A 26,181-nucleotide genomic window follows, 5' to 3' on the forward strand; every position below is an offset into this window, starting at 1 on the left:
TACGGAAGCATATTGCTGCCACACTGGAGGGCTAAAAAAAAAAAAAAAAAAAAAGTTCAGTATCACTCAGTATTCTAATGTTAAAAAAAATGGAATTTCGTCACATTTTAACATGCTGGGTTTCATATTGTAATGTCATAATTGATCCCGTGATAAGTTTGACATCCGCGTTTGACAAAAAATACGATGGGGAAATACTTACGGACTTCTAAGTTGTTCTTGATGTTAATGTTATTTTGCTGCACATTCAAACCGTCATGATCATAAAACCGTAATGGCATGCCCACTGACCTCAAGTCTTATGCGCAGATGATGTCACACTCGATGTCTGGAACTCCAAATTGTTCCGCTGAAAAAAGCAACATTTGACCTGGACACGACTACATTCGCCGTTTCAAAGAATACAGGACACCAAATTTCCAAATTGCCTTTTTTTTTTTTTTTTCCCTCCCCACCCCAGTGATTCTTTTAACAAGTTAAACAGAAAACCTGAGTTGGTTTCTCAAGTTTATTTGACGTGTGGTCATCAAAGACAATGCCCGGGAAACGTAGGTCATGAAATGATGGCTTTCGAGAAGACATAGCATTATTGTTTTAAAAACCCACTTGCCCTCGTTCGTTTTAAAAGAGCAAAGATTAGAAAAAAAAGGAAGAAAAAAAAAAAAAAAAAAAGGATGGCCATAAGAACAGAAGACAGCCGTGGAGTGCTTCATTTGGCGAGTGTGTTGATGTGCATCATCCTAATAATCTGACCATTGTACAAGAGGGAGGGGGGTGACCCAACTTCTCCATTGTGCCCCCACAACACATACAACCCACACCCCCACATCGCTGCCAGGCACACAAACACAATAGAGTCCGGAGGCGGCGAAAAAAAAAAACAACAAAAAAAAAGCAGGCACCAGGCAGGTTGCAAACATGGCCCCTTGAAAGCCGCACACACATCCTCGCTATCACACACGCACGCACGCACACACGTGATACAGTACACAACGCACAAGCAGCACGCTTAAAAAAATTAAAATCGTTAAAAAAAAAAAACGAATTTAAAGCACAACGTGGTATATTAAAATTAATTGCACGTGGGACGAGACGGAGGAGTTACATGGAGTGCAGTGTGGCAAAAAGAGGATACAGTACATTCAGTAACAAAACAAAAAGAAAAGCAAAAAAAAAAAAAAAAAAAAAGGCAGGTATCGAATCAAAAACCACAAATGAATTAAATAAAACACTTGTTTGTCCAGTTTTCAAAACTGGGCGGGGACGCGGCGGGGGTGGGGGGAGTGGTCCAGTCTCTACAGTAAAGATCCGCTCTGTCCCGGGACACTTTTTATTTTGACTGATATATATATTTTTTGGGGGGCACGTTTATTTCAAATCTACAGACTCTACAGACCCCGCTGGAACGTGTCAGGCAGGGGGGAGTGGCGGTGCAAGTCCTCTGTGACCCGACACAAACACCTTCACACACACACGCCCGCGCACACCCGCAAACACACACACACACACACCGAGTGCAGTCCCGTCACACGTGGGCGCGGGTCCTTTTTCGTCTCATCCGGCGCGCTAGGCAGGACTCTTCCTTCTGTACAAAAGCAACCTCCTTCCCTGGAAACCGGAGTCTACGGCTTTCTCCTCCTCATTTTAGGATGTTTTTATTGTATTTGGAAACGTTTTTTCTTTGTTGTTGTTTTGTTTTTTCACCTTTCACTTCTTGTGGGATTCCAGCAGTTTGTCGGCCTCGGGGTACGTCGGGTACTTGACCGTCTCGATTTTCTCTTTGACCTTGTAGGAAGGGTAGAGGCCGGTGCGGCCCAGTTTGCGGTTGATGCCCTTGGAGTATCCGTCCCAGTGGTTGCCGGCCACGCCGATCACGTCGCCGGGCTCCAGCGGGATGTCCTCGCCGTTGCGCGGCTGGTGGGGGTACACGGCGATCTGATTGTGGGCGTTCTGGCCTCCGAAGTAGTAGATGTCGTCCAGGGAGTAGAAGAAGGACGAGGCGTCCGGATGGAGGGTCTGCATGATCTCGTAGGCCACGCGGCACACCTGAGATCGAGTGGGATGAAATCTTGATTTAGGGGTAGGGCCGAACCATTTGGAAAAATACTGGAATTGTCAATCCCCCATAAACAGAAGCAATACATTCATCTGTATAACAATATCGGAAATATTTTGGTACTATAGTCTAGGCTTAAAGGGGGAGGTAACCCAAACGTATTTTCCACCCGTTTTTAGCTAGCTCAGGAGGAGGCCATTTTGTCAATTCTGCCAACTGAAAATGACATCATAATGTCTCAGGGCTCAGGTAACCACCAATCACGGCCTACCTGTTTTCTGAAGCTGAACCATGATTGGTCGTTACCTGAGCCCTGATTTTCAGTCAACAGAAGTGACAAAATGGCCGCCCCCAAAGATGGCTAAAAGCCCTTTCCACCCATTGTTGAGAGCTAAGAAAAAACAAATACTTACAAATACAAAAACCTTTTTGGGATGTGCAAAGGCGCTATTGCGCATATTCTAGAGTCAGTTTAAACATTTTAAAACATTCAAAATATATACGCTTCACCCTGTTTGATATCCATGGTTTTTAGTACTAAATATCAGGCCCCGGCCGCTATGGATTTTTTTTTTTGAGGCAGAAAAACATTCCGATAACTGATCAATTGGCTGTTTATTTCTTTTTTGGTCTCTCAATGCTCACATCAACAAAGACGTGAATTACTGGCATAACATTTGATTGTTTTCAACCGCTTTGTATTTCTTTCACTTTACAACGGAGAGGAATTGTCAAGTCGAAAAACATGCCAAAAAAATGATAAAAGCATCCATTTATCTTGAGATTATGGCCATGAATGTATGCAGGACAAAAGCAAGATAATGAGTGAAGTTACTGAAACAAAGTTACTAACAAAATTAACGCATGTTGATTAAAGGGTGTCATTTCTACTCCATTATTTTATTTACCGTGAAGCGATGACTTGAGAACGCAAACCAGAGATGCCTTTGACATGCGAAAACATGTCATGTTTGACACGTGTGCAAAAACAGAGTTCATCATTTTCACATTGTGCATTGAAATAAATGCACACTGGGCATTTATACAAACGCCATCAATAAATAGATTTGGACATTGCATCTTGACGGTCATATGAGAGGATGGAGAAGAATGTAATTCACACAGATTAATGTGATGTCAGCAATGCTTGTCTTATTTTCCCGGCCATCGCCATTCAACGGCATTTACGGTTTCGTCAGAAAGTACGATTCTGCTTTGCGACAAACTTTTCTTCCGTGAAACCATTTTCACCTTTGTGTCGTCTATGGTGGCTGAATGGGAAAGACGAGCTCTTTTGACTTCCTTCTCACAGACACGGACGCCTTTGACTGGCAAGTCGGTTTTGTTCATTCAGTCAAACCGACGCGGACTTCAGCCATCAAACGGCAAATAAACGGCGAGCCTTTGAACGAGCAGCCGGCGAGGGACATTCCGGCAAATGAAGTGTCGCCATGGCAACTGGACCAAACGCTCCTCTTCTCTTGACGCGAGCTGCAAAAAGCACCTCTATTTGCTTATCATATTTAAACACCAGTTAATATGCAGCCATTCCCTTGTTCATGAAGTCATAGAAGAATAATTCCTTGTTAATACGTCGACGTAACTATGCTTTAAATGGCAAGTAGAGAACCGTTGCTTTCTTTGCTACTCGAGACCCCCAGCTGTTCAGAAACTGAATAGATTATTACGCATCTGCAGTAAATGCAAAGAAAAGTTCAATATGTTACGTGAGTGACAAAAACAAGACGGCTGCCAGCACAGGTTGTGAATATTTGACAGCAAATGCTGTTTGATTCGACTCAAGAGTGAGTCATCCTGATCCGGACTCACAATCTGGGTCGCGATCCATTTTCTACGCCGCTCGTCTCCGTTGGAGTCGCGGGTGAGCCGGAGTCGATCCCGGCTGACTTTCAGCGAGAGGCGGGTTACACCCCGGACGGGTTGCCGTGGCAAATGAAGACAACGCGGGGCATTTTTACGATCGAGCCGACACGCATGTTTTGGGAGTGTCAGCAGCTGCCACGCGGGAAGGCCCGAACACGGCGCCGCCACTTAAGTAGACCGATTTGGATGACGGCGCGCTGAGTGCAGTTCCACTTCTTTTATGATACCGCATGCGAGTGAGGGTACACTGACCTGCGAGGAGAACGTACACACCACGAAGTCCGTCTGCGACAGGAAGTGGATGTCCAGGATGACTCCTCTCAGCGAGTTCTCGGTGTAGCGGTTGTGAAGGCCCGCGGACCACGAGATGGAGTTGTCGCTGATGAACTCGTAGTCGGGATACCTGACGAGGGCAAGCGCGTAACAAGAGAGTTAGAAACACAAAAAAAACGCAAAAAGAATGAAGGATCATATTTTTGTCGGCGACTGACTTGGTTTTGGCTTCCTGCAGCAAGGAGGGGTCGTCCGTGGCGAGGTAGACTCGTTTCTTGTCCACGTGGACGTGCCGGGCCAGATGCTGGAACTGCTCCTCCACGTGCAACATGTACTCCTCGATGGGGTGGAAGGCCGCCTCCGTGCCGACTTTGTCTGTCCTCCTCACATGGACGCTGCGCACACAAGGACGGACAACAGCTTTGGAAGAAGCTCATTTCGACGATGTTGCTTTTGTGGACACGTTTTCCTATAAAAGGTCCAACCCTCTGAGAAAGTCTGGACATGGTGGATGGGTGACCTACTTCCTGCCATTTATGCCGCGCCAATATCCTCATATAGCCCACCGAATGAATAGTCGAAGGTAGAAGGTGTTTGCCGACATAGGCTCGGTTGAATTGGCGTATGTAGGACAAGCCAGGAGCGGAGAGAAGCAACACTCCGTTTTTTTTTTTTTTTTTCCCTGTGTCATTCCTTCCAGCGATCCGGGACAGAGCGGGAGCCGAACGCATATATGAAGGTGGAAAAAAGAAAGCGCGCACACGTCCTCTCCTGACACAGTCGCATGCCTCAAACTGATGGATGCCGCAACCCAATTTTTATTCCATCGAGAACCGTTACATCACGACTGCAACCAGCCACATCTGTATTGTGACTTGTGGCCTCGAGGAAGGAATGAAAATTGCAGAATCTATTAACAAAAAAAAAAAAAAAGTGGGCTCATTTGTTGTGACACATTTGCAATCATGTTGAAGGGTTCTTATCTAATTGGCTTACTTTGCCTTAATTGTGTGTATTTTCCACACCGTGGTTCATGTATTTGTTTGCTATGCAGTCTTGGTGATTTAAGGCCCTTCTAATTTAACCTCACGAAACGACTTAAATAATTGAAATAAATGAATTTAAAATAATTTAAGCGCCACTTTTTTTTTTTTCTTTTTCTTTTTCGGTGACTTGTAAGCAGCTGCAATATGATTGGCTGCTTGCCGAGATCACCTCGCCAGTCGTCTCTTTGAAGTGAATGACGAGGGGCCACCCACTTTTTTCCCCCTCCTTCCCGGCTGAGCAGAGAGGGGAGGTGTGAGCAGTTACAGTTACATGCAGAGAATGGACAAGGTATATGGCAAAGAGCAATTGCGCTCAGTCCAGCTTTTTGAGATGTCCATTAATGTGCATTGTCCTAAACACACACACTGACTAAGACACTTTGAACTGGGCACCAACCAACTGCAGGGCACATATAGACAATCAACATTTGACACTCACTTTCAATCCCATGAACAATTTAGAGACTTCAATGAACCTAACAGCAAGGCAGAATACCCAGAAAAGGCAACTTTTTTTGTTTGAATTCCACAATGTACGACCGCAGGGATTTCTTACTGTAGAAAGAATGTGAGGATTAAAAAGCGTTTTAGGTTTTTCGGCAGGTAGCTGCCCAGTCCGACCATCTGTGTTGGCCACAGACGGCTCCAAGTTAATAAAAGGGACGCCACCAGCTCCTCCTGCCTGCAGGCTGCCTCTGACGCTTTTGGAGTTTGGAGTTTTAGGAGACAGAATAATAAACAAACTGGGCCAGAGATCAGTCCGTGAGCATTGGAGGAATGACCCTTTATTTAGGTGACAAAAAAAAAAAGAAAAAAAAATGGTTTGGCATGAGAGTGGGTGTTTGCCAACTTGGACTTTTCATTTCTTAGTCTGTCGTGATCGTCATCCCGTCGCCTCCCGCATGCCACACCCGAGCTCGCTCGCGCCAGCCCCCGACATGATTTCAAAGCATGCGTCTATTCACGACGGCATACAAGCAATGTGCGCCATCATATTTCATAGACACCCACACTAGAGGCATGTTTGCATGTGATCCCCCCCCCCCCCCCCCCCCTCACAAAAAAACCCCTCCATATACACCATATCAATCTTTTATTTGCATGTGACGTCAGCACCCTGGAAGACTATCAAAAGGATTTAAACATCACTGGGCCGCTCGACTTAGCGGCTTTACGAGTCTTTAGACAGATACGCTATTGTCTTATTCAGTAGTTGCATGATGCATTGGTGAGGCTGTGCAGATTGGGGGGGGGGGGGGCGGATAAAAAAATAAACCCAAAAAAAAAAAAAAAAAAAGCACTCTGTGGTTATGTAGCCACTTTCAACTGAATATGCATCAGGTTCATGTGTCCTCATATACCCGCAATGATTATTCTTGCTGCTGGACTGTTAGTAATTTGCAACCAGCATGGCTTGAAAAAGAAAAAAAAAAAAAAAAAAAGAGATAAAAATCCTCTCTTTTGAATCAAAGTTTCACTCGAATAATCTCCATGATTTCAGTTGAGTGTCCCTATTCAGAATTCCACCAATGTATTCCTCTCAAGTCAGCGTGACGTCAAACCAGTTGAGCAAGCATCACAGGTGTTTTCCCCCCGCTCGTTTGTTCCTTATTTTTGGACACACGGCGACCAACCTCAACATGGGAAGCACGTGATTAAAGAATATTTTAAACTTGTGCGGCAGTCAGGAATGTTAAAGGACACTTGCATACGGCTTATTTAATTCGTAAAAGATGGAAGCATGGTAAGCAGTGCGGAAAAAAAAAAAAAAAGCACAGTTGAACCTTAAAAGTATCCATGCCAAGATGGTTCACAAATTGAAAACAGGGTACATTTGATCTCCTCTGGACCAATAAGAGTGCAACTGCACAATTTCCCAAGGCAATCTGATATCTTGGAAAGTCGGCAAAAACTGCATTAAGCTTAATGGTCTCTTGACATATTTGGAGAAGCAAGTCGCCTACCTTTCTTTCTTTTCCCTAAGGATCTATTACAGACAATGAGTGCATACTAGATTGCTGTTATTTTTTCTCCAAAGATATTAAAGAGAAAAAGCTCAAACTCATTTGTGTCATTTTGATGCCTCGGCCAATGAGAATCCATAAGGAACTGCATTAATAAGCAGATTTAATCAACGGATCAATTTGTTTGTAAACTGCCATACCAATTAGCTGTGTTGTTTTAATGACTGTTTTTAACAATCGGCTGCGTTACTCGAGTTTCCCCTCCAGGGATCAAGAGAGGATCATCTTATTTATTATCTTGCATATCGTTCTTTTATGTTTGTCTAAAAAATATTTGTGTGAAACCAAATGATTTTGCGGACTTTGTTACTACGCCGCTCAGTCGAAATTGAATTACAATTTACGATTATTCCACTCCGCGATGACAAAATTGGCATAATCGTAAAAGCGTTTACGTTTAAACATTTTCTTGTTTTCTACCCAAAAATAAATGATCGTTTCCATAATCGTGATTTCAATTACCAAAATAATCGGGATTAATATTTTTTTCATAATCGAGTAGCCCTACCGGAAAACACCATTTCAAGCGCGACGTGGTGCTTAAATTTCTGGCGTGGTTCCTAACAAATTCTCCAGAGAAAACGCCGGCCCTTATCCACACCCAACCGACGTGAAAAATGAAAGGTGCGGGCGAGGAAGATTTAATGGATTGTGGTCGATTGTCAAGTGTCTTAGGTCCAACATGGCGCTTTATTTTAGAGGCTAAACCACCAGCCCTCTCAACTTTCACCTGCTCTTCACACTTACGGGTCTTTTCCACACTTCACAAACTTCCCCACAGCCCAACCTTTATTCGTCCCCGCCCCCACAAATGCTGACAGAAGCTTCCAGGCACTTTGCTGCAACATTAGCTCATTGGGTGGATGTGAGAGGGAAGAAGCGATCAAACATTTTCTCAGCGATTGAGAGGGAGAACATGCGTGCGTGCGTGCGTGTACATGGAGTAGGGGCGGCATGGGAGACACAAAGAAGCGTAACAAGAGATGTGCGGAGAACTCGGCGAGAGCGAGAGGCCCTTGAATACAGATGTGTGCCGAGGGGGAACGCGGCGGAGAGGTGAGAGCGGCGTGGAAAACCGGAGAAGTCTTGGCGGCAAGAACAAATGAAACGCGAGTCGCGATCAGGAATCAGTCGGAAAGTAGAAAAGAAAGCGGAGATAAAAGGGAGGAGAGTCAAGGAGCGCTCAAAAGAGGCGGCAGCTGCTCTGCTCATGAAAGGAGGCGGAGGCAGTCGCAACGTTGCAAGAGCCAGAGCGAAATGAGCCGAGCGGGAGGCTGAAGTGAGCGCGATGGGTGAGGATCGCTTGCGGCAAAAATCACACCCATCCATCCATCCATATATATATATATATATATATATATGTATCGTTTGCCAAGAATATACAAACGTGAGTTTCAGGCGGGATTGGCTTCACAGTCTCAGTGTTGACTTTCAACTTTTCCCGTCGCCAGAAGTCGGGAGACTGGTGGGAGCTCGTGAAAAGTTTGGTCCATCTCAGCACAGGAGCTGAAAGTCAGTTCCTCATCCGACGCTTTCTCGCGACTGCCTGCTCCGCGCTCCATCGTCGCGCGCATGGGTGTTGAATGATAAATCTCCCATCTGGCTAAGTGAGTGGCTTACAATAAGAGCTGATGCAGGAAGCGCAGCATAAAGGGAAGGGCCTCGCGGGCAAAATGCAAATGTTCCCCGAGTTGGGCACGCGGCTGCCGTGCAACGAGTCAAGAAACACACATCCGTCCATTTATTATCTCTTATAGTCCGAGTCCAGGTGGCAGCAGTCTAAATTGAGATGCCCGAGATTCCGCGTCCCTCGGCCACCTCCTTATGTTCAGTCGAGGGTCAGCTGTGACACGCGATCCCTTTCCCCCGTCGCCTAGTTCCGTCTGAGGTCTCATCCCGGTTGGACAGGTCCAGAACACTTTGCCAAGAAGGCAGATGTTCACAAGGCACCCGAAGGAGCTACACTTCTTGATGTGGGGGAGCACGCTGGGTCCTTCCAGGATTTCTGAGCTCCTCACGCTCTCCAAGGCAACGGTGACCTCGTACTTGGAAGTTTTCGGATACTTTCTCACTCGCCGAAACTCTCCGAACACATTTGTTTTTTCCCCCTAACGTTTGCCGGTTTGCCGGTCTTACGTTTCCCGCCGTAACGAGTGATTGAGATTTGCACACTGGCAGATGTGCCTGATTTTCAAAATAAAACTTACAGACATTGATAATCAATAAAAATCTGTGTGGCCTGGTCCCATTTGAATGCCATCCCTAATTAGCTCTCTCTCCAGCAACCGCATTACAAATTCAGGAAGGACTTTAGACCCAACCCAAAGTGCACAATCCGTACTTCTCTGACTAAAAAACAATTTGCAAGCGCTGAGTCTCAAAACGGCAGCCTCGCAAAAAGTCATGTACCATTCTAGCAAACACTTTGGGGAACATTTTGATGTTGGGCCACCAGCCAGGAACACATTAGTTAGCACCACCTACACTTCATCTGTGTCCAGAAATTATGTCCATAAACATACTCCACTTATGAACACAACTCAGAGTAAAAAGCCTACCTACATATAGTGCACATACTGGATGAGATCCGAGAGCTGCCGTCAAAGAAAAGCAACACTAAACTTGTCATAAATATACTTTGGAGTTATTGGAAGAGTTCTATACAGAACATGTCTGCTCACTAAAGAGAAAATGTAGTCAGGGCGTTACCTTTCATTAGCAGCCCATTAAAACGAGGGTGGTTTATGTGAGATTAACTCGAAACGGACAACAGTATATGTAACTCAATTAGGCGTTTAATACCTTTTAGTGGGCCATGAGTCACAGTGCCGGTTTTGAAAATCGAAAATATTTATATGGCGGAAACGTTCATTGTTGGTTGAGGTCTTTTAGCAGCAGGTATCGCTAACGTTCAAAGAAGGGAACCGTCTAATTCTCCAATTGACAAAGACTGGAGAAGATAAAGAATAAAATGCACAATGCACCCTTTTCGGTTCCGTTTCAAACTATTGTATTAACCCAACATTAACCCCGGCGTAGGCTCCACCATGGCTGGAAGCTACGCGTTTATTTGCTAATTACCGAGCCTTCTGTTTGCTTTGAAACACTGATAGGAAGCGGCCAATAGAAGCAGCGTAAACACCTCACGGAAATGCTCAGTGACAAAAAAAAAATAAAAAATGACGGCTGATCGCTCTTACCCAATGATGGGGTGTTTAAAGCCCAGTTTAGCGGTGGTCTGCTGGATCTCCTTCTCAAGCCAAGCCTGGGGCCGCACCAGATACTTGACAAACTGGGACACCCACCAGACGGAGGGGTCACCGTGCAGGCGGTGCAGACGCGGCGCCAGGTCCTCGGGAATGGCCAAAGGCAGGTAGGGGGGGCGAGGGTGAAGACTGTCCACTATAGGCAACTCCACAACCTGGACATCCTTATCGTGGGCCTCCCCTGCAAAGACCACGCATTGTGAATACGTGTCACAAAAAGCATGATAGAATTTAAGGTGCACAAGTGTTCATCTCGACAGAAACGATTTGAAAAATTGAAAACGCATTAAGTATTGCCGGGCCCGCCGTTCGCGGCTGAGTGTTCAACCGAGGCCAATGGCGGCTCTGCACTTTCCCCCAGTGCTGTCCCTGCAGGGCAAAGGCAAGTTCCTTCGAATCGAAGATACTTAGGCTGTGACGGGGATGGGGGTGGGTGGCGGCGGTCTGCTTCCAAAGGGGCGGCGGCGCTTGGCCATCGGCGCCTGCAGGCTGAGTCGAGATCGGCAGGAGCCGCGGGCGAAGGGTTGAGCCGGACTGATTATAAAGGTCACCTCTCTGGGTAGCGAAAACCTCGGAGCACTGGCAGAACTCCCTACATACACATCGAGGCCAACTGTCCGGCCATGTACGCTCATGTACATTTAAGTGGACGCACGTGCACAAACACTCATTGAAGACAGCATGGGCATGCGTGCAAAAGGGAAAAACGGGTGGCGCAGCAGGAACAACCGTTGGGAGCAAATGAAAATAACAAGCTGCAAACACGCAGCCCTGATCGTCTCATTTTACCAGCGGGGATATGCCTGGAAGACAACCCTTCACTTTCTTTCTGTTACAAAACCTTCAGAAAAGGCGCGCCTGTGCGCGAGGACCCCACCTTTGCTAGATAATCAGGATCGAGGGCGGCGGAGCACCAGAGACGAGTACTAATACGGCTATAAACAACATCTGCGCACTTCCTAAATAAACGGCAAACGAGTGTGTAAAATCTGCCTCGAACACGATGGGTCCCATAAAAACACGTTTCGGGACAAGGGCAGATTTAAAGGCGAGCCTCAATTTGGGTGTCGCGATGCTGAATCACGTGGTGACGACATATTTCAAGAAGCATTATGCGGTGTTAAAAAGTAGCTTGACTTCTAATTTTCTTCAGACGGAACAAGGGCCTTGGTACACACACACGTGCGCGCGCACACACACACACACACACACACGTATACTGTACTGACCAGAAAAGGCACGTTTGCTTTTTGCCAAGCGATTACTTGGCTTATATAACAATGCCGGCATGGGGCACGTACAGAGGGATGAACATAGCTTCAAGACCTGGCACAAATGGACTGATCTTCCACCCACAGCCACTCAATTAGATCCAAAAGCTTTCACCTAGAAGGCCTCATACATATTTCAGGAGCTGAATCCAAAGAGACAAGAGTAACGCCGAACAACAAACATGATGCCTCTCCAGTCGCTTTGCAAATGAACTCAAGTCATATCCTCCAAGGAATAAGCCATCTTCGGCTAATTACGCAATGCCCCTCATCGGCTAAACATTCCCAAGTAGAACAAGAACTTTCCACATTCGGTTAATGGGTCGGTCGGATCCAAGGAGTACGTTGTTTGATCCACAATCAACAATTTTGTAACGGTCCCAAAAAGGCAAATCAATTGATGCGTAGACAGCCCAATTATATCATCATAGTGTTTAAGATCAACCTCCAGAGAACTCCATTGCGCCGTACTTTCTGATTTTCATTTGATTTTTTTGATATTTGTGGCCTGGGCAGGTTTAGGTACATTTCTGGTCTAGGAACGGAACGCCATTGTAAAGCGAGGACCCCCCCCCCCAAGTGTAACATGGCCGAAAATAAGAAAGGACGTCATTAAACTGGTGCCACGTTTAACATCTTTGCACATGACTTTTAGAATGAAATGACTTCTCGAGGGAGGCAGTAACTGGAAAAAAAAAAAAAATGGAACTCCCGACCTCTGAACTGCGAGGCCAGCATGCTAACCACGACTTCACTGCGGTACTAATAACTATACAACTCCTACTTCTAAAGAACTCACAATTCCATCACAGTTCCCTCTTCTATCTACTAATTAGTCTGCCTATGAAAATAAAAGCAAATTTCCAAGGCCCAACTCTTCCCGTAGACGTTGTCACCCTGCAGGCTAGTGAACTGCGTGTTATTTCTACTTTAATCCCATCTTTTTATGTTTTATATTTCCCATGTGCAGGAAGAAACAAGCAGGTCCCATAATGACTTTTTCCCTATCTTTGATTCCGACGACCCGAAGCTATATGTTTTCCTGACGAAAATACCGATGCATATACAAAGCATAGCCTCTTCCTATAAATGCCTCGCATCCTAAGGGAAACTCTTAACAGAAGTGGGCTAACAATATAAAGCTATTTAAAGAAGGTGGGTCGTGAATAAAATTCAACCGGGCTTTTTCCCCATCAAATCTGTTTCCTGCCGCTACGATACAAAGAATTGCTAAGTATAGTGCATAAGACGAGACACGGAGAGAATAAGGACCCGCGTTTCAAAGGGAAGACTAACAACGCATTTTGCATATTTAAGCCTCCGGCCTCGTTGTGGGGCCCCATGCTGCAAGGATGGCACTTGCCTACTGTTACCGCAACAGACATGACAATCGGGACTAGTCAGGTAGCAACAGGCCTACATTAGCAAGGCCAATGTGTCACTAGTTCCCTGCGGTGGCCGAGACAACCTGCTTGGAAAAACCCCAAGCCGCATAAGAATGCAGCGAATAAGCCGTTGGCTCGGGGGCAGCCAGATGGCGTATATGGATCTATAGGAGGCTGTGGAGACAGATTGCGGAGAAAGAGAGAGCAGATAGTCGAAAAGGACGTATGAAAGGCGGCGGCGTAAGAGAGGCAAGGCACCCCGAGAGCAAGCAGATAAGAAGGAAGAGCCCAGGAGAGCACGAGTCAAATGAGGCGCTGGGAGGAAAATGAAGAGCTGTAAGGATGCGAGCGCGAGAACAAGGCGGCGACGAGAGAGAATGTGATAGGGGAGGAGAGCGAGAGGCAGCCACGGCCTGATAGTAAAACCCTCCGATTCATTTATCTTTTGCAAACGCTTCACATTTGTCACTTTCGCAGATGCAAACACCTTTTTTTTTTTTTTTTCCTTCAACTGTAAGACTATCAAGTAATCATATCAACGTCTTCGATTTGGAACTCAATACTAATAAATGATTCTGCTACATGTGCAACGGTTGTGTCACCTATTTTATCAACGCATTGATCTTTTGTCAGAGCTATTCCATTTGTGTGTACAAATGATCAAGTCTGACAACGACAGTTGTTATATTAAAAAAAAAAAATATATATATATATATATATATATATATATAAATATATATAAATATAAATATATAAATATAATATATATATATATTCTTCCCGAACCGCCCATTTCATATTCGTCGGGCATCACCAGCACTTTAAATCCCACAGAGGCGTCAACGCCAGTTTAAGAAGGAGGGATTCTCTTAAAGTGTTTGTTTGCCTGTAGGCAGACAACTCGCACTTGATCTGTGCAACCCTATTGTTTTTTTTTGTGGGGGGGCGGGGGGTTGAGGGGGTAAACACAAGCTGTGTGTTGACAGCAGCACGTGTCAATCCTCCCATAAAACTGCAGCCTCTTGTACTTTATTCTACCAGCACTGCCTGTTTTTTGGTCTGGATCCCCACAGGGAGGCTTAAACAACATTCACAACATTCACTTTAGTACTCATTCAGGTCAATGCTAAAAATGGATTTGTGCGGTGGATATACTAAACATACTCCTGGAATGAAACAAGGATTTTGTAACGTCAGATAAAATGTAATTAAAAGACCACCGGGAGTCCTTAGTTTACGACATACGAGGTTTCGAGGTTACTAACACAATGAAGTAGTTTGTGCAGCGGCGTATTAACATGTTTTGAGGTAGGTAGTAACGAGCTACATTTAGTCCATAAAAAGTATTCAGGGAACTTTTTGAATGAACTGTACTTGCGCATGTACAACGGACAGTGCGGATAACTGGACTTTGAATAGCGAAATTCCGCATAAAATTGTACGTTTTCCATGAATAACGAGGGAAAATGGAGTATCCCAATTTTAATTTATTTTTTCAATTGAGAAAAAATATTGAAAAACAAATGCAAGGTAAAAAATAAAAAACATCGGTGACTATTTCTGAACCGGCGGTGTGTCGAGCCACGAGAATGTGCGTCTTGATGTAAAATCGTAGTGACATCGTTTTTTACGCGCTTGAAAATGTGAGCATCCCGCTAGAGGTCATCTGCGACAGTTCAACTTATCTAAAACTGCTTGTAGCTTTTTTATCAAGCTGTTGATTTAATGTTTTAAAACAATCACAACTACTGTGCTAAAGAGACAAATGAACTCCATCTTTATTAATCACATGACGTTTACGTCGATATCCGCGTCACGCGGCTGTACCAACGGTCGTCCCGATTAGAGTAGCGGCGCCCAGCATTTTCATTCCTTCTGGTCATATGGTTTCATTCTAATCGGAAGGCATCATGTCTGATGCAAAGATTCACTATGAGCGCGACCTTGGACAGTTTCATTGGTCCACTGCGACGTGTTTGGCGATTTCATTGGTCAGATGTGACAAGACCCTCGGTGAATGTATTGGCGGCGTGAGGCTCATTAGTAAAAATCCATAAATTAACCACGTCACATTTAAATAGACTGGTGGCCTGCTGGCAGTGAACTGGAGCCTATCCCAGCTGACTTTGGGCAAGAGGATGGTGTGTGCCCCCCCGGTGCGGTCGTCAGCCAAGCGCAGTATTTTATGTTCGATCCACCTTTAATATACAAAATCGAAAGGGCTACACATTGACTGTAGATTTGGCTTTACCATTTCTTTTAACCGCAGGATTTCTGTATGTACAGTACAGGCACTGTATGCCATCAATCATTTTCAATGACGTTAGGATCACACTGACAGGGTAGATTGTTATCTGTCTGTTTCACTGCAGCCACATGTCTGACATATCGGACGTTCACCCACATCTGATATGTCATATCTGATTCCACGTGTTGTTTTTTCTATACTCTGTCATGGCCAATATCAGTTTGCATAATATAGAAATGCGCCACATGGGAGCAAAGCAATCCGAATTGTTTCACTGGGTAGCCGTGCAAAATGCAGCCTTAGAGTAAGTTCGCTAGAATACAAACTCCACTTAACCTTGCTATTGGTGGACCGAACGGGTTTAACAAGCCAAGCGACCCGCCGGGCCTCACTCAGGTAAGTTAATCCTGCTATCAAAGTTCTTCATAAGTTCGATTGACTGCACGAGACGTTTTAAAAGGCTGTGTTTGCGTTTCTCTGGGAAAGTGAACACAGCCATCACACACACACACACACACGCACGCACACACCATTAGTGACCCACTGCAGAAGTGGGCGGCTTTTCAGCATAGAGGGGGTGGGATGATGAAGGGCACCTTAGCTGTGAGTGCAGTAGCAATAAAGGGTAAAGGGGGAATCCCATTCAAATTTGATACATTTTCTTTTGCTGCTAAGTGTTGGAGAAGCACAGGACAAGGCTCTAATGTAACAATGTTCTAACCTTTGGCCACTCTACCGAGAAAAACATTCCGTCTTGTACAGACTTAACCTGTGCATCATTCTTGAGAAGTAGCCTCGGTTCACAGTGGACCGACAAACCTTTTTCACAACATAAAAGTTGTGCGCACGCCTTTATTGGACTCTCAAGTCACAGGATTTTTTGGCAAGGAAAGCTTTGAGCATCAGCCTCCTGCTAATACATTAGCTGCCAAAGTGCTTTTACAGGAATTGCATCGTTCTGCTTAGCCAGAGCCTTCATACACCGTTTTGTTTTTAGCTGCAGCAGCACAAAGTCGAGTAGACTCTCAATTTAGCGGGAAAATACGGTGTAACGTTTCAGATTGAACGCACTCTGCGCTGAGGGACGCTCAGGCTCATGTTTGTTGGGACCTCAAAATGTGTGCGCTTATATATATACATATATACATACAAATACACATACATATATACGTACATATACATACATATACATACATATACATGTACATATACATAAATATACATATATACATGTACATATTCACATATATATATATACATATATATACATACACATATATATACATATACATACACATATATATACATATACATACATATACATATATACACATATACATACATATATATATATACATATACATACATACACATACATATATACATACATACACATACATATATATATACATATACATATATATACATATACACATATACATATATACATACATATATACATATATACATACATACATATACACATATACATATATACATACATATATACATACATACATATATACATACATATACACATATACATACATACATACATACATACATACATACATACATACATACATACATACATACATACATACATACATACATACATACATACATACATACATACATACATACATACATATATATATATATATATATATATATATATATATATAAATATAATTTGACTACTCAGACACAAACTTAAATGTGCATCGACACCCAATAGTTCTTTACATGATATAGGGGAATTACGATTAATTAGCTAAGAATACATTGAGCTTGCTTATTTTGCCAAATGGAAAAAAATATATATATTTCATTAGATGATAAAAATGTCATTTCTTGAGGTGTGTATATTGTTAATTTTTTTTTTTTTTTAGTGTTTGGACATACCTGACCAGTGTCCAGTGGTGGCACCAGAGCGGTCGGTGCAGCTGTTACTGACAGGAAGGAAGACACTCTCCCAGCCACTAGGGGCATAGCGCCAGTTGTGGGACTCCAGGATGAGCGTCCGCTGGGTGCCGTAGGCGATCATGAAGCAGTAGACGACGTGATGGAGCTGGCAGCCGTAACCACAACCCTTATTAATGTTGCACACCAGCTTCCTAGCTTTACTGCAGTCTGGCGGGTTCTAGAAAAAAAAAAAAAGACAATATTTTCAAGACAATTTATTGCTTGACCTTCATCTCAGTTCACCCCAAGAGCTGGTCCCTGAATTTTAATAACACACGACAACTGTTCGTGTTTGCTTTGTTACTTTTATTTCACATTACACGACCTTCTTCCTAACCTCGTTCTGCTTCTTGTGCTTCCACCTTTCTCTGATAATCCTACCCTACACTTTATTGCCTAAAGAGTAAATCAAATTACTCTGATTTATTATTTTCACTGGACAGCAAAAGAAAATTACATATTTTCCCTCTGTGTCATTGATCTCTGTTGCTGCTGAAACTATGAAAAAAAAAAAAAAACATCATTAGCAGCACCAACGAGCCTCGCTGCTCCACTTGGTGACATTTTCCATTATTAAAATGGACAAGGGCATAGTGTTTTTTTTTTCTCTGCCAATTAACACACACAGGTCTGCTTCCATAAATACTTGCGAGCTCATATTACTTGGTGGCTGAAAATAGACCCCCGGCAATGCAGTTCAACTGTGTGCTTGAAAGGTGTCAAAGTTGGCAACGGGGCAAACAAAAAATATTTTTAGTTTGTAAATAAAAAAAGACATTTCTTCCCGTTTTCATTTCTAATTTATTATGGCGGAACATCCAAAGCTTATTCAATTCAGCCATTGGATGCTTTGGGAGGATACATTTTCATGGATTGGTGTTACAATACAATTTTATTCATATAGCGCATTTCATAACAGGCTAGGGCTGTAAACAAAGCACTTTACAATACAATACATAAAACAAAAACAATAAAAGGCTGTGGTACATGTACTAATAAATATAGACATAAATATATAAAATATAAATAAATAGTCAATAAATTGACATAAAACACGATATAGAATTGACACCGGAAAAGAGCCGAAAAATTCAGGTCTGATCAAAAGCCAGAGAAAAGAAACGAGTCTTCAACCGGCTTTTAAAAATGGACAGACCTAACGACCAATGGGAGGTCATTCCACAGGGAAGGACCAGCGACAGAAAAGGCTCGATCCCCTCTGAGGCTCCGATTGGTCCTCGGCCACCCCGAGCAGCGCCTGGTCCGCAGACTGCGGGAAGGTGCGTAGGAGTGGAGGAGCTCGGAGAGGCACGCCGGGGCCAGGCCATTTCATGATTTAAAGACAAATAGGAGAATCTTAAATTGAACCCTGAAATGCACTGGGAGCCAGTGAAGTCGGGCCCGAATTGGTGTTATGTGCTCGATCTTCCGAGCTCCAGTTAGTTTCCCTTGCCTTACTCAAACGTACTTTTCCTTGCCATCTCATGAATTAGCTTCCCTATGATAAAAAGCGCTGCGCGTAGAATACCAAGTGACACTAGGGAAAAGAAACAACCATATACAGAAAGCAGCGCAGGGAAAAAGATAAAAAGCAACCTGGCAGAGTGACACAGGCTGTTTTGTAGCAGAGTCGCGAGGTTGTTGATACTGAGCGACTCGGCAATCCCTGTGCCAACCGGCTTCCTAAACAGCAATTACATGGCTGATGGGAGTGTTTTCCTCATTAAAGTTGCTGCAGCTGCGGAAGAGTTCGCAGTATTCCACTCGCATTTAGTCGCCGGTGAGGAAGAGGTGGCGTGGGAGGAGGGTGAAAGTCGAGTCGGAGGCGACGGGAAAAAATGGGAGGCCCCGTGAAGTCAAACTCCCTTTCTTTGTGTGCGCCGTTGACTTTTTAATCACGCGGCGATGCATTAATTCAAAGTGCGAGGGACTTGCATACCAATAACGTACAGTCGGAGCCCCCGCGAGGAGCTTCCGCGAAGCTTTTGTTTCATCTTTCATACTCGACTGACCTTGGCGAGCGAGCCGCGGAATGCGCGTGACATTCGCACGTGCTGCGGAACGTTCACACCGGCGGCGTATCCTTGGTACGAGGGATGCGAAAGCTTGTGGTTAAAGAATAACAGCTGCCACGTTGACGCAGGCGTCCTGCGTGAACGCCGTTTTAACGGTGTGCTGAAACAGAGGAAGCGGCACAGTGAGTGACTGTGTAAACCACTTGATGTTGTCGGGGCAGGAAATGGTTGAAAGGAGCTGAATATGTGAAACCATTGAGTCATTTGGATTGTAAAGTGAATAGAAAAGGTTTTTCATACTTGGAGTCAAACTGACATGTGCGGGTAATTTACTACGCAAGCTTTATCAATGAATGCGGAAAAAAAAAAATGGGATCGGTCCGAATAGTTCAGTTATTGATTGATTCGCTCAACACAGATGCGAAGGCAATAGAGCTGACATTACACAAACCAGCAAAGTTAGCAGATCAGTGTTTCTGAATTGCATTCATGTTGACGTACTCACATTCCAGTTTAAGAAACGGTAAACTGCAGTCATAAACTAAAACTCTTATTTTATTAATTATCACATTCTTATTAGGGCCCAACCGATTAAATTCAATCATCCGATAAAATTAGTACATTTGTATTCATTTATTTGACACATTACACCATAAGAATAAGAATAAGAATAAGAAGGCCTTTTATTTTGATCCCACAGTGGGGCCATTTTCATCGTTACAGCAGCAAAGATATAGGTCACACAGAGACGGCGGCATAATGTAGCCGTTATTGTATCACATTAACAGGAAACATTCAGAATCAAAAACCAAGGTAAATATACGCAGTAACCATGTGTATATACACATGTGTATACACCTACATATAAAGTATGAAGACACTTTTTTTTAAGCCTGTACATAGTACAGAGGAAAAAAAAAATACTTTAAGTGACAGTATAAGATAAGACAAAGAGGGGGTAAGACAAAGATAATGACATTCACCCCCCCCCCCCAGCCTCCAAAAAAACGGCTGTTTTTCTGTACTACCAAGCAACTCCATTCATGTCTTCTCTATACTGAGGGTGAGCTGGATCAGAGCTCACTATCACACCGACGGGTAATTTAGAGTCTACAATAAACAGAATATGCATGTTACTGTAATGTGGGAGGAAGTAGTACTAGGGAAAACAAAAGCACGAAGCAAACAGCTGAATGAAAATAACAATTAAAAAGGATAATTAACCTTTTATGTTCCTCGTTTTAGAACAAAGAAATTCATTTCATTTGTCTTTTGCAATAATATTTAAATTGTGTTATTACATTGAACAAAAAAAATGTAACAGACAATCTGTAGGCTGAGCACCACCGAAGGTCTGAATAAGGTAGGTCAAGTAAAAAAAAAAACAGTGGTGTATATCGAAAATTACATTGTAAAGCACCAGCCATGACACGTTCTCAGCAAAAATGTAAAACAATATTGAACAATCATCCATTTTTAATTTGTCATATGCACTACGTCAAGGTTGTGGCGCGCCAGTAAATGATATCGCCCATCTTATATACACGCCGGCTAGAATAGAGTACGCCGCTCGGATCAGCAGCAGCATTTAGTTTGACACTCGCAAACTTTATTAGTTGTGGTGGCCTATAAAAAAGTTGCAGACTTAAATTAACGCGCTCGCTCTTGTAAAAACTCAGACTTCAAATGACTTCAACCTTCACTTGCCACGGTGTCTTAAACCGGACGTTTGGCTGTAAACTCAAAACCTGGTCCAAATACAGTTCTAGGATGCACTCATTCTGCTTTGTTTGACAATAAAACCAACACACTTTCATGATATTGGACTCCAACCAAAGCTCCCTGCTGGTTTTTATTTGGCAGCCTTTTTATTTTTCTTTGCTATTGGCCTGCTAATGCACATGTAATGTACATCAAAAGAGACGTGTATACAGCTCGCATGGCAATGGTACAAAGCTGGGACAGATTCTTAACCCAGTTGAACAGATGGAGGGGATTAATGCTTCATAATGTGCAAATATATTTCGCCCAACGTTAGTTGTCGCCTTCAGTGCCCGTCACTTTGCAAAGTCACTCTGGGCCGGATTTGATAAAGGTTTGCATGTGCAAAAACAGGCACACGCTTCATTGCTCACGCAAACAGATGCGGAAGTCCATCGACAAACCGGGCACACATAAGGTCATTTATAAAACCTGAGAAGGACTTTGCATCTTTAAATTTCGTATATGAAAGGCAGGTGCAAAAAACACTGCTTTGAGTAGCCATGATTGCGGTTATTGTGGCAGGGGGAGGTGTAGGCAAAATGAGAGATGACGCTTCCATTCACGTGAACACTTTTGAAATGCCAGAAACAAAAAAGATTGCGACGTCGCCTAATCAGCAATGCAGTTTTGCAATGTCTGACAAAACAAAGGACAAAACTCCTTTCAACTCTGCATTTCCTTGCGTTTGGGTCATTTCGGCGCACAATTGGTGCCAAGTGGTGCTGGCCTCTCCCGGACGCTGTATATTGCCACACACTTTGGACAAGTAGTATGAATTACGCACGTCATCTTGCAGCTTCCACTTAAAGCTTTCCAGGCAGATGCGACCTGTGCTGCACGTCAAAATGCAAAAGTGGCAAAAAACCTCGTCTGACAGAAGACTCTCTAAAGGAGCTGCCATGTTCACTGTATGAGTGGACAGATGGAGCAGACAGACATGGAATTAGTTAAATCAGGAATGAGGGGAGAGAATACTGCGGGTGGCGCAGACAGAAGGCTGCGTGCGAGTGTGCGCGTGTAGGTTAGTGTGTGTGTGTCAGTGAAAACAAGAGACACGCACGAGGTATCTCTGTGCAAAGGCGGAAAAAGGCTTGCACAGGTGTGTGTGTGTGCGCGCGCGCGTGTGTGTGTGTGTGTGTGTGCGTAAACCCATCTGTGCATAGCCGTGTCTGTGTTTGTGTGTGATAAATTAGTAATGGCAGCTGGTGGAGCGGTGTGATCCCTCAGCAGCGGTGACAGCAGCTGTTAGTGGGCCTGTCTCCGCCCAGCCAGGCTGACTAGGTCCTCTTCATCAAACACGCCGGCTCATTAATGCTGCAGGGCGCAGCGTGGCACCCGAAACACAGCGGCGCCACCGCGGAGGAACGGGAGCGTGCCGACTGGGGGTGAGCCTCCGCGTGCCACTGAGCATGCGTGCGGTGAGCTAGAAGTGTGATGGATACATCGGCGAGGCCGAGGAATTATTTTTTTTAGAAAACTACTCTAAAGGCAGCCAGATCTTTACTCTAATCCAGCCCACCAAGCATTTACAGGACAGTTCCACGAGTCCCGTGAAATCGGTTGAATTGAATGAGCCTTTTCATCCCCAAATTGGTTGAGTAAAATGTATATAGTTTCATTTACTTATTTTATTCGGTTATCTCATAAGATAGTTGGTTAATGGATTTATCATAGTCAAATTAAACACGAGCAAAAACATAGTAAATTAAACATATAGTCCAATACCGTAGTCCAATATCTATTTATGTCGCTCCGTGGTATAAGTTGGACTAGTCAAAAAAAATGTGTCATGAAGAAGAAATAAATAATTTCTTTCTTTGAAATCTGCCGTTCATTTATTCAGAGCGCTCCAAAAAAGGAGTGAAGGAGCTCAGTGCGTCAAGCAGTACGAGGAAACAGTTCAAGCACCGAGTGCATTTCCGAACGCGCCTTATCGCGTCTTTTGGTGCTGTAACTGTTTGTTGTGGCATAAGGACGCCGAGTTCTGGTTGCCATGACTACTGCTTATTCATCTCAAGGCGATACGTATACTTACGTACATATCGGCGTATCACATCTCGCCTTTATCTTTATCTGAAGTCAAATAAGTTCATTCATTATAATTTTGGAATAAAAAAATAAAATGAAAATATTTTATAAATAAATTGCAAATAAATATTTTACAAACATTTTTTTTTTTTTCATCATTATATTTCTTTTGCATGCATAAATGCCCTGGCCCACCTGTCTGTTGCATGGCATAAGAACACATTGTCACGCAAAGGCGGCACCCTACTTTATGGTTTTAATAGATGGACAGATGGACATTTCATATTTATGGCCTAGAAGTGTTTACCATACAAATATTTACTGTAATTGTGACATTCAGAAGTTACAGACGGTGCGCAATGAACTAATTTGTGCAGTGGCCCATGAAGTTGTCATCACAAGGCGCAGGAAAGCACCGCACTTACTGTTTTCCATTTGAAAGTTGATATTGCTGCCATAGAAGTGTTTTCATGTCAATGTTTACTGTAGTTAAAAGATTTTGAGGTTATGAACGTTGCCCATTGACTTAGCTGGCGCAGCAGCGGGGGATGACGTTTTACGGCACGAGATGGCACACTCGGCTGCAGCTGTGCTTCCTGTTTATCATTTGATATTTTGTATTTATGGCCTGCGAGTGTTTTTCATGAAAATATTTACTGGGGTTATGACTTAACGGCTTACGTTCAGATGCAGGACGTTACGTTATGTTTTAGGAACAGAACTCCCATTGTAAACCAAGGACTCACTATACATGCTGTCACAATCATTCGCACCCCATGGGCCAATAAAGAAAGGTCTACACGAGTAGACACATTCGATATTTATTCAAGGTATTTCCGCGTGCTGAGTTGTCATTTAGTGTATTTCTCGCGTGCTTCTATTTTTGTGCCTTTTGGGTGCGTGTTTTCATAAAGCGCTGACAAGCAACAAGCACCCGACCAGTCAGGAATTGGAGTGCCGAGACAGTGCGTTATCACGCCTCTCACCTGCTCCTTGTAGGAAAGCGATGGCGACAGTTACGGATGGTGCAAATGAGACAAGCAGGTGTGAAAGATGGCGAGAAAAATGCATAAGGGCTTTGCCAAGTATATGCAAAAGAGAAACATTTGCATGGGTCTTCCCCCCCCCCGGATATAACGTTTCTGTCGTGGTTGACTTTGACACGTTGCGAGTGAGCGTGTATGACAGAGAGCAAGAGAGAGAGAAAAATAAAAAAGAGAAAGAGAGGGGGCGAGAGTCTCCAAGTACCTGCAAGTAGGTGATTCTGTTCTGGACCAGATCCGACAGGTCTTTGGCCTCCTTCATCCTCCACTCGCCCACTCCATCTGCTTGGCTGAGGTAGTACAGGTCTGTCATGATGGACCTGCAAGCACAATAAGTGGTTAGTCTCTGCAAGGAACCGGTTTTCCCAATACTACCTGCAATTCCTAATTCAAGATGCTAATGTAAAACTGTGCTTTTTTTTTCTTCCCCCAAGCAAAAGTCATTTCACTAGTTGGCAGCGTAACTGGCAATTCGTTCTTGCCAATGCTTTGCTGCATTGAAGTGTTACCAGATCATGAAAAAAAAGAACAAAAAGTAAAAGTTGTATATATTGTATGAGCACCAATACAGTACCCACACTAATAGAGTGGTGCCTTAAAGTACACGTGACCCGATTTACGCGTTTTCCGGATGTGAGCCGTCTATCGGCCGACTCAACTCGACAACAACAACAAGCAAAAGCCTGGCACAAAACATTCATAAATATTCTTCAAAAAAAGAAGCTAAAACAAAACAAGACACATTGAACGTAAAAAAAACAAAAAGAAAAAACAAAAACATGACCTCCGCTAGCATACAATGGGAAACACCATAGGCACATGGGCTAACAATTAGCATCCATGCAACGGTGTTGTTAGTCACCTTTTAAGCAATTGATATTGAAACACAAACAGTGCAGCAACACATGTAGACACTATTATTATACTCTCAAGCATACATTCTTTAACCTCTGGGAATAGCGACTAATATTACCGCCGTGCTGAGAAGATGAGCGGAGCTCGGTCTCAAGCGCAGTACATTCGCATACAGTATTCCGCAAGAAATAATAATCAATTATTGAAAAAGTTTCACTGAATTGTATTACTCTGTCATATTTCCTATTAAATATTACTTTTGACATTGTGTGCAGTCACTGTACTTTCAAGTGGGGAGGCGGGAAGGGTGATTCCTGGAAGACAGACAGGTATATTGTTTAATGATGCTTCAGATGGCATTTTACCTGATGTTATATTTATACTCTGATGCAAGGTAAAGTCTGACACCATCCCTGAAATAACCGGCGGCTTGCTGTGTGCGATGAATCACCTTGGACTATCAGCTCAGTTGACAATTTTGTAGGAGGAATATCCAATTACTATGTAGGCAAACAATACGTGCTGTGTAAAAGCAGCTTTTTTATTAGGTTCAACTTTGTAGCAGGAAGAACTCCAATTTTGATGCGTCGCGACAACCTGCAGTCCTTACTCAAAACACTCTTGCATTTTAAAACCACCCCGATGGCCGAAAAATGTTTTTATTTTTCACTATGCGAGCTGTCGCCCGGCAGATTTTTTTTTTTGCTTTGAGTTGGGGATTGCGTGTGGTGTTTTTTTTCGGGGACTGGAACGGATGAATGGCATTTCAAATCATTCCAATGAGGGGAAATTGATTTCAGATACAAGTGATGTGAGTTACAAGCGTGGTCACGGAAGCAATTCAACACGTAAATCAAGGTACCGGGTGTTAGTAGCCCCTGCTTGCACATACAGCTGCGTTACTTCGTCTTTATGATCCTGGAATTTGCCCAAGATGCAAACGGAGCCGTCTTTGATCTTCTTCCTGGCCCTTTTTCATCTCTCCTGATTTCAAACCGGGGCAGAGATGCAGAAGTTGCCAAACAGCACACAGATTAAATCAACATGAAATAAGCTTG

The 26,181-nt window shown here is 43.7% G+C and overlaps 1 protein-coding gene across 2 annotated transcripts in view; it reads right to left on the reverse strand.

Annotated features, from left to right (window-relative positions):
* Positions 1–494: 494 nt before the first annotated feature.
* fut8b (fucosyltransferase 8b (alpha (1,6) fucosyltransferase)) overlaps positions 495–26,181 on the reverse strand; it is an 85,128-nt gene continuing 59,441 nt past the window's right edge. For both annotated transcript variants that reach the window (XM_086019628.1, XM_086019629.1), the window contains exons 5-10: positions 24,474–24,588; positions 17,359–17,596; positions 10,484–10,730; positions 4,432–4,608; positions 4,193–4,343; positions 495–2,046 (exon numbers count right to left, since the gene is read on the reverse strand). In XM_086019628.1, the coding sequence (XP_085875754.1) occupies positions 1,708–2,046; positions 4,193–4,343; positions 4,432–4,608; positions 10,484–10,730; positions 17,359–17,596; positions 24,474–24,588 (1,267 nt within the window). In that variant the 3' untranslated portion in view covers positions 495–1,707. The remainder of the gene's footprint in view (positions 2,047–4,192; positions 4,344–4,431; positions 4,609–10,483; positions 10,731–17,358; positions 17,597–24,473; positions 24,589–26,181) is intronic.

This window comes from Filicampus tigris, chromosome 20 (genome assembly GCF_054856515.1).
Source record: "Filicampus tigris isolate MCC_2025a chromosome 20, RoL_Ftig_1.0, whole genome shotgun sequence".
NCBI lineage: Eukaryota > Metazoa > Chordata > Actinopteri > Syngnathiformes > Syngnathidae > Filicampus > Filicampus tigris.